This window comes from Branchiostoma floridae, chromosome 8, assembly GCF_000003815.2.
Source record: "Branchiostoma floridae strain S238N-H82 chromosome 8, Bfl_VNyyK, whole genome shotgun sequence".
Lineage (NCBI taxonomy): Eukaryota > Metazoa > Chordata > Leptocardii > Amphioxiformes > Branchiostomatidae > Branchiostoma > Branchiostoma floridae.
In genome coordinates, this window is record NC_049986.1 from 2178425 (window position 1) to 2188457 (window position 10033).

Below are 10033 nucleotides of genomic sequence, written 5' to 3' on the forward strand. Positions count from 1 at the left end.
CCAACTTGTCACCACCTTGTTTCCCAGCCCCTAAATAACTACCAAATATTGAAAACGATCCACAGCGTCTAGAGTTATCTTGTTCGTAACTGACACGCGCACACACTCGCCCCGCTGCAGTGCCGACGATACGTGCCAGGTGAACCATTTTCGAACAACACCTTCGTTTCTCCAACCGCTATTTAAGTACCAAATATCATTAAATTCCATCCACAGCTGCTCACGTTTAATGCGATCGAGCTACATATTGTGACACAGAGAAATTTTCCACCCAAAATATAACCTTTTTGGCGAAGGTAAAAATCCAAAGAAAATTTGTATTTCCCGGTTAGAAGAAAGCCTATAGTATCGGCCTCTCGTTACTATATCGATATCGTTTCTCTCCTGCCATGAAAATATTTCAATTTGAAAACACCGTCGCGTTGCGTTGAGAACGACCGCGATCCCGGGGGGCGTAACATTTATTCGTTTTGACGAATAAAGGTTAACTAGCGTTACAACAATGGTTATTGAAACTGTCGATTTGGCCCCCCTTGTGTTTTTTTACAGCTACTGCAGCGTTACAGGTAGTAGACTACCCTGGTAGTCGAGTACAATTATAGTCAATTTCGTAGTCTTGGGTCAGTGACCTCCAACAGAAGACCACATCTACTGTTCGAGGTCAATGACCCCAATTTAATAGTGAACATCTGTAGTACAGACAAATGAACTATAGTGGCGAAAGCAGGATATTATTGACTAATGATTCAACTCTTCCGTAGATTTTGTTGTCACATCTTAACACGACAAGGGCTGCTACCTTCGAGTGGAAGTGAAGTCTGTACAGTGAGTTTTGATTGGGTTCACTGTAGTTTGAAAATGTCAATAGTTGACAGGAAGATTGTTGGGATACCAACAAACACTCGGTGCATGTCACTGATTGATACCCATTTTCCCATGGGAATGATGTGTTACTTCTTGTTCAAACCGGTTCTACCTGGTTGTATCTGCAGACGACGTTCTACAAAGCTGATAAAAAACCACCCTGTTGCTGGTTTTACTAAATTTCTTTGGGATAACAAATAAAATCTTTCACGCTGAGTAACTTTTTGAACATTTGCATCTTTTAGGGTTAAAAATATGTCATATGGACGATGAAAGTTTGGGTTGCCAGGTGATTGAGTGTGTCTGTGCCACGTGCCAACTTTCCACATGTCTGTAAATGTAGGTCAAAAATCCCCCCGAGCAATCACTCCTATAGGCGCATAACTTCTTTGTTCATCACAACGCGCCTCCTGTCAGGTAATCCTTAAATAATCACGCCTGTGAGACAAATTCGGAATTCCGAACTTGCAGTTACAACGGCTTGAACTTGAACCTTAACCGAATGAGTACCCATTACTAAGACCGTAACCCTGAAAATTATTCAGATGTGAAAGTGTCAATCTGGTATCTTCTGATTACTTTTGTTACCATGCCTGGCGGCTTTTGTGATGTAAATTATATAGGAGGTGGATCTGTTGTGTTTGTCTTAGTTAGTGAAGTCAGCGGAATTTGAGACCGTGCCGGAATTAGACCATTACCCAGTAGCAAAGTTGAGTTCCCATATGTACCTGTACGACGCTTACTAGTAACCATAGAATTACTTTTAAAACATTTGGACCATATAATAATCTTCATCTTCAATACACCATGGAATGGGACGATCTGCTAAGAAAACATCTCGGTGAGTTCGGAAGGTTTCAAAAATTAACCTCTCTGCTTGCAATTGGGGTCGGTCCGACCTTTGGGCTGAGTTTGGTCGCGATGACGTTCTTGGCAGCGACACCGGAACACAATTGCCGCGTCTTTGGAAACACTTCTTCGGTCGAACATCGCTACAGCACCGAGGGATTTAATTTGAGTATCCCCTTGGAAAATATCGGCGGCACCTGGAAATACAGCTCGTGTTTGATGTACAAAAACTCAAAAAGGACAGAGTCATCGAGGAATGAAACTACAGCATGTACCCATGGCTGGGAGTATGACAGAACCATTTACCAGAGTACCATCGTCACAGAGGTGAGCGTGTTATTGCAATATGCAATATAATGATGTAATGGACCAACAAGTGCATTTTCTAAAGTATGGTAACTCGTTCATGTACAACACTTTACAGGAACATAATCTTCTCTATAAAAGGAACTAATTCCTAAGTTCTTTCGTCTTATATTTACAAAGTATACACATATAGTCAAATTTGAATATGAAAATTGTAATTGTGTGTTCATACAGGTAACGGGTATGAGATTCCGTTGAGATTGTGTCAACATATGTGTACATTTATATTAGAGGCTTCTGAAGAAGTTGTTGAAGAGAGTCTTACTTAATATGCAATTTTACCACTTAGTATAACCTAGTGTGCGGGAGATCCTGGTTGAAGGGACTTGGTCAGAGCACTTTCATGGCAGGGGTGGGCGTAGGTGGAATCTTGTTCGGCATCATTTCGGACAGGTTCGTATTAACTATTAATCCTATTCAGGACGGGACTTTTTGGTCAATCTGGGACCCTGAGGCTTTTGAACCCCGACCCTCCTCACTCATGTAACGCTTCAACGACTTATCATATGGCACCCAAATTTTCAGTTCATATGGCACCCAAATTTTCAGTTCATATGGCACCCAAATTTTCAGTTCATATGGCACCCAAATTTTCAGTTCATATGGCACCCAAATTTTCAGTTCATATGGCACCCAAATTTTCAGTGAATGATCTTGAGAATATCTATAGATTTTAAGAACGTTGATGCTATCATAATGTAATATGACGTCATCAATTTGACTGTAGTGGCTGAACCATGAAAAAGTGTATTCCCAGAAGACTTCAAGGTATGCTACATAAATGTAACAGCAAGTGTAGGTAACCGATTAATAATGTTTTTACGACTTATGTTACCAATAATATATGGTCAGCCATCTTGAATTTTGACCGTTGACGTCATAAAATAAGCATGCTTTATTCATATTTAGTTATAAAAGATATTGTAGATAACATAAAATTTTATTTATGTACGAAAATAGCAATATATAGCAAATAAATGTGATTTTTTTAAAATTGTGAAATCGGTGCCAACTTTATAAGCCGTTCTGGCGTTTTGCTAGACGACCCCCTCCCGGTCTGAATAGGGTTAATGAGACTAATGATAGGTTCATTGCAGTCACGCTACAGTTTTTTTCACCTCAGCTAGTGTTGCTTTTGGGTCTAGTATTCACTATGTCGACAGTGGGATATGAAATACCTCATGAAATAAGTAGGTGTACTTGAGAATAATGCATTTTTTCTTAGAAATGTGCCCTGTGTAATTAAAAAACACTCAGTGACGGAAACCTGTCAGCTCGCTCAAATTGTCAACCGATACCAGCAGATTAACACTATCAATGCTATCTACCTACGAACGTTTCGATATTTATCCTACTACCCTTGTCAATGCTATTCTGAATAGTTGTGTATGGGGGGGGTAGCTTAGTCACGTTTGGAACCGCATCCTTACCACTGCAGCGCCACCTAGTACAAAAATCTAGTACAGTATTTAGCACTGCCTTGAGAAACGTTTCAGAAGGACTACTGAAAAACATTGCCAGGCAATTGGTGTAATTAAAAGGAACCTTTAATGCCAACCTGACAAAACTATTCATAAATCCCACATAGGTTTGGCCGCCGACCTACTACAGTGTTTTGCCTTGTACTGCACCTCGCATCGAGCACAGGAGCGTCTTTCACGTCAGATTATGTTTCCTTCATCGTTCTACGTGCGTTAGATGGAGCAGCTGTCAATGGTCTATACTTCACCGCCTTTGTTCTAGGTACAGTTAAAAATACATCATTTGTGTTGCCTTCGCTAAGAATACCGTATTCTCTGTACTTGCTGGCTTGCTGATTGGCTGGCTGGTTTTCTGACTGGCTGGCTGGCTTGCTGGTTGGCTGGCTGGTTTTCCGACTGGCTGGCTGGCTTGCTGGTTGGCTGGCTGGTTTTCCGACTGGCTGGCTGGCTTGCTGGTTGGCTGGCTGGCTGGTTTTCTGACCGGCTGGCTGGTTTGCTGGCTGGCTGGCTGTTTGGTTGTTTGTTTGATAGTTTGTTTGTTTGTTTGTTTGTTTGTTTGTTTGTTTGTTTATTTGTTTGTTTGTTTGTTTGTTTGTTTGTTTTTGTTTGTTTGTTTGTTTGGTTGGTTGGTTGGTTGGGTGGTTGGGTGCTTACTTGGTTTATTTGTTTGTTTGTTGGTTGCTTGCTTGGCTGGTCAATTATCAAATCTCATTTTGTGATATAATGAAATGATTGTAAATGTTCTCTTTGATCTTGCCCTACAGCCCTGGAAGTTGTCGGACCTTCCAAGCGAAATGCAGTAGGCATGGCTGTGACCCTGAGTTTCGCGATAGGATTCTTCGTCCTTTCTCTACTGGCTTACTTCCTGCGAACCTGGCGGAATCTTCAGCTGGTCCAAGCATTGATAATGTACCCACTCCTATGCTATTGGTGGTAAGAGTTTTCAAATACAATAAACCAGTTCCCCGGTTGATGTGCCCTTTCCAGTGTGATGCATTGTTGGAAAATGCCTAGCCTCTACCAGGCTCCACATGTCGCTGTAAAAATGGTAGAAATTGGCCCCAATATAATAAAACACACCAGAGGAGTTAGATGGCCGAGGAATACAGTTTACTAACTAAGGCGTATTTTTTGTGTCTTATTTGGCCAATTTCTACTATTTTTTCAGCGACCTGTTGAGCCTTTATAAATGCTAATAAAGAGGTAGATGGCGTGACTCAATGATTAGTGGATCAAATGTTGAAAAAAAAGATCATGGCATCCACTGTCTGTATCACTTTTAGTTTTAGAACTGACTAAGTTAAACAAACACACTTTACAATAAACAGGGTACTTCCAGAGTCCCCCAGATGGCTGATCAGTAAACAACGATTCACGGCCGCCAAGGATGTCCTTAAGAGAGCTGCTCGGATAAACAAGGTTACCATACAAGACCGAGTCTCGGATCTGCTCGCAAAGCCAGCTGAATCCAACGAGAACACAAAGAGTTTCACAATAATTGACCTCGTGCGAACCCCTCGGATGCGCAAAATCACATTGACGATGTGCTTGGTATGGTAAGAACAATATTCCATATTCTTATTGGCTTTTGTGTCATTTGCCATTTCATGATTTGTAGCTGTCTTGTATTTTCTATCGGCAACTTACGATCAGGATGTGGATGTATGTAACTATATGTGTGCATGTATATATGTGCATGTGCATGTGTGTGTATGCTTCTCTCTCTGTATGTTCCTGTGCCTGTGCCCGTGTAAGTCTGTGTGTGTGTGTGTTTCTGTGTGTGTGTATGTGTGCGTGTGTGTGTGTGTATGTCTGCGTGTCTGTGTGTGTGTGTGTGCGTCTGTGTGTGTATGTAAGTGTGTGTGTATGTGTTTGTGTGTGTGTGTGTGTGTATGTCTGCGTGTCTGTGTGTGTGCGTGTGTGTGTGTGCGTCTGCTTGTGTATGTAAGTGTGTGTGTGTGTGTGTGTGTGTGTGTGTGTGTGTGTGTGTGTGTGTGTGTGTGTGTGTAGCTAAAAGCTAAAGGTCTGTGGTATTCATCAGACTTGAAATGACTGTGCATGATAGAAATTGACCATTTTGCCATGTTCATTCCAAAATCATATAGGATGTTCATAGCAGGAGTCTATTTTGGCCTAATTGTCGGGACGACAGATCTAGCCGGGGACCCGTACGTCAACTTTGCCCTGGGTGCAGCTCTGGAAATCGGACTGGCTATTCTAGGGTGGGCGGGCATGGAGAGATGGGGCAGGAAACCAGTCATAGCAGGGTCCGCTTTACTTGCAGGGACAGGTTGCCTGGTGACAGCGGCTACAAAGGGTAAACTATCTTTTCATTTACATTGCTTGCCATCTTTCTTTCCATGGCTATTCCTCTATCTGTCTGGCCCTCTTAAGACATGTGAATATTTTACAGTGCTCTTTCATCTGGTGCCCTGGATATATACTTATTATATAAGTTTTTTTTGGCGAGGTAAATCCTACATCATCAAATTGGCGCCATGTACCCTCCTGGAGGTGTACCCTGAGATTTTTTTTCTAATTCTGTTACAGAACTACCGACTATTTCCCGTAAATTTGCCTTGGTCGGCAGAGTTGTCATCGGAATTACTTACAACTGTTTTATCGCATACTCACCTGAGGTTTTCCCGACTGTAGTAAGGTAGGTTGCTTGATATGTCCAATATCCCCGCTGTGTGTGTGTCATAAACTTTTCACGTACAGGAAATACTAACACATTATAAGTGGGGAAAGTTATTGGAGCCTTTTTGCAATCTGCACTGAGGGTGTAAGAGTATTTAACGTCTTTTTCGTGACTCTACATTATGATGAAATGTGCATGTTTAGGAGATTGTTTTTCTAAATTGAGCGGAACATTCGCAATGTAGTTTATAGATTATACGAAACAAGATATAATTGTACAACAAAAAGAAAAATGCTAGAATTCCTAAGTAATGATATATAAGCATTTCATACCTGTGACACATATAATTTTGAGTGAATTTTACTTATGCAAAGATTTTGTAGATCTGAGCGTCATGTACATAATCAATCAATGAGAATATGTTACATCAGTTTTCTGTTAAATAATAGGACTTTCTCACTTGCAATAGGACTTTCTCACTTGCAACATGTGGGTAAACCACCGACATAGCTGAAAATAATCATTTCTGTTGCAACAGGAGCATGGGCATGGGTGTGGCCACCGCGTTTTCCCGCATTGGCAGCATATCGGCTCCCTTCGTGACGCTCCTGGGTGATGTCTGGCTGCCCCTCCCCATGGTGACGTTTGGTGTGGCGGCGTGTGCAGGCGGCTTGGCTGTCTTCTTGCTCCCGGAAACACTTGGAGTCCCCCTGCCTGAAACTATAGAGGATGTGGAGAATGGGTGTGTTGTGTTTACTTTTGTAAACTTCGTGAAAATATAGAGGTATTGGCTTTGGTCTGTCTGACTGTCCGTCCGTCTGTTTGTGTGCCCTTATTTGGGACGCCTCAGAGGCTAGACTAAAAGTATACGGGAATATGTTCGTTTGAGTGTAAATGTGGCGGTCTTAGGTACTGGTCTGAACTATGAGATTTTTTTACGCTACAATTAAGTGCTTTCTTTGATTATTTGCAATCAATGTTACATTATGTGATTTTCCACAATGCTAATCTATAACATTGTTTTTATAGTGTTAATTTTATGACTTGAAACGTCTTCATGTCAACCTAAGAACTAATCCAACATTACAGCTTAGAGCTTTCCCTATCCTACTACATAACGTTTATTATTCCCATTTTGCACTTTTCAATATATTGTGATAAAACCATAAATTGTTTTTCTCTTTTTTGGTCTTTGACAGAAAGCCACAACAAAGCGACAACGACAGCTCTGCGAACTATACAAACCCTCGGACCGAACATGACCCCTTCAAAAACATGAAACATTTATCGTTAGATAACTTCCATCCGTCGCCTCTTTCGGTAAGAATCAATTGAGAGCAATGAGACAAAAGAGTAAACCATCATTTATTTCTGTTACATGGCGCCGATGTTGCAGGTAGCCCTTGTCACTAATGTCATAAATGTTACATTTTCTTCCTAGACCTGTTTATACAAAAAATATTGTTAACTTGACTAAACCATAGATCGTGTTTAGAACGACCGCGTTGATATCGTAACATTTATTTGAGCCATGGTTATCTTGCATCCAATTTTTAAGTTTAAACTGTTGCTTTCCTCTCTTGGCTTGAAGAAAATGTTTGAGATAGAAACCTGTCTTAGCAAGTAGGACGAAGATAAGCGACGAACCAAAGTTTGTTCGTTTAACGTTGTAACGTTATGTTTCAATCAATCCAAGCAAGTTCGATGCTTCGTCCTAGAATTTGATGACGGGGCTGTTTAGAGGGACATTTATATAGACTCTTGATCTGATTGTATTCATATCTTCTTAGCCGACGTGGGGACTGGAACTTCAATGTGTTCTTTATGTGTAAATTTAGGAAAAGTGGTGTTTTCGACGTGGGGAAGATTTCTGCCAAATTAACTATTGAAAAACCATTGACAATTCTGTGTATTTTCATTTTTCACGTTCTATTGAATGCTAAAATGCTAGGTCATTGTAGTTAGTTGAATAGAATTATGTTGGCGTCTCTCTAGATTTTAGATATTTGAGTGTGGATAACATACCTACATGGTATGGATTTGAATTGTTTATTTTTTTTTAGAGTAAATAACATGTAGGCTTGTCTTTCATATACTTACAATTAACCTTCTTTTTAAGATATTGTCGTCGAAATCGCAAGTTTGTTAGTACAATAATGTTAGTACAATATTACATTGACTGGCCCTCTCTTTATTTATAAATGTAGTTTACACGTCTTGTACATGTGTACGCTGTTGAGGCCGTTAATCTGTATGTAAACACGGCACGTTTTTGTCGACCTTCTAATAAATGAAATTCCTCAAGAGCTTTTTTGGTTTGTAGGTGAAGACTCTTACAAAGATTCAGCTTTAAATATTTTACAGTTCAGGAAATTCAATTACAGTAAACCACAGACGATGGACAGGTGTGATCAGGTGTCCTACACATTCCATTCCAGGTGTCTCTTTTCACACGAAAACAAATACACAACATAATTCGTGTCTTTGAGTTCCCCTATATTTCACCGTCTTCATAAGACTGAAGACGGTGAAGACTGAAGTATTTGAGGGAAACAACTCGACCTAACCATGGATTATACGCGACACCTATTAATTGGTTACAGTACTGCAGCATCATTTACATTGGAGTCATACAGTATTGCAGCTAGTTAATAGGGATCGCTTGTGATCCATGTAAAGATTCCAGTAGGTCAAAATATCCCAACCCATACTGCAATGACACAATGATTCTCTGCGTGACTTCAACAGCACCCCATTATGTAAATTGCTTCTAAGTTCATATGACTAAATCTAAGAGTTCATGTAGTTAAACAAGGGAAGGGACTGCCAGAAAAGTCTGTCCGTCACTCAGGAAGGATTACGACCCAGCACCGAACATCTGCTTTGAGAGCCCATAGGATTTCGAATAAGAAATTTAACTTACATAATCAATAAGAGTCTGTAGCTCTTGTTCTTGACCTTGAGCCTCAGCCGAACCACCTAAATACATTTGTACTAGGATTCAATTATGGATAAAGCTCCCCAGCTGTCTGCTTTCTAAATCCGCCTTTTCTATTGCTGAGGGGCTAGAATGGACAGTTGACTATGGAGCTTTCTTACCTTTGAGTTTCTCAAACGTTCCATACATAGGTTTATTATCGGTGAATATGTAATCTTTCATCGACTTCAAATACTGACAAAAGGATTTGACATTATGTGTGGTTTCAAATCTTTCAATAAACACCTCTACCTTTCAGGTAAACTTCATTTGGTCACCAATGCCTTCAAGTTGGTATTGATAGAAAGGAAAGTAGAAACAGAAACACACAAGAAAAGTAAGTCTTTTTTACTTTATTTCTTTTCAATTCCACTGCTTACAGCAAGAAATACGTTCGTAAGAAATGATTTCACATCATGAGAAGTGCATGTCACTAGGATTACTAGAAACTGCCAGGCCAAAGACTAATACGACTGGTATAAATACTATACAGCTGCTGTTTAAACAATAGTTTGCCTACAGGTTTCGTTTCGTACATTCATACAGACACGCACACGCAGTAGGATAGCCTCTATCAGGCTCCACATGTCGCTGGAAAATAGTACAAATTGGCCAGGTAAACAGTCACATATCACTGCTTAAAAAACGATCCTTAAGCAATTTTAAAGTGTGCCTAAAGGTGCCTTATTGGCATTCTTTCTGTTACTTAACGTAATGTTTACGCATTTGTAAATATTATGTTTAATCCATAATTACGTGTGTTCGTAAAGTGCAAATAGTGGCACACATATCATCTAGTTTTATGATTATATATGTATATCTCGCTATATATGTACCTTGATATATTCCAAACAC

The 10033-nt window shown here is 40.2% G+C and overlaps 1 protein-coding gene across 1 annotated transcript; it reads left to right on the top strand.

Moving 5' to 3' along the window:
* Window positions 1-1438: 1438 nt before the first annotated feature.
* Window positions 1439-7853, top strand: LOC118420561 (organic cation transporter protein-like). Its single transcript, XM_035827418.1, has 9 exons — window positions 1439-2040; window positions 2369-2472; window positions 3668-3822; window positions 4325-4493; window positions 4889-5116; window positions 5666-5877; window positions 6111-6219; window positions 6740-6943; window positions 7401-7853. Exons 1-9 carry the CDS (start codon window positions 1786-1788, stop codon window positions 7534-7536), a joined length of 1572 nt encoding a protein of 523 aa, XP_035683311.1. The 5' UTR covers window positions 1439-1785; the 3' UTR covers window positions 7537-7853.
* Window positions 7854-10033: the final 2180 nt, after the last annotated feature.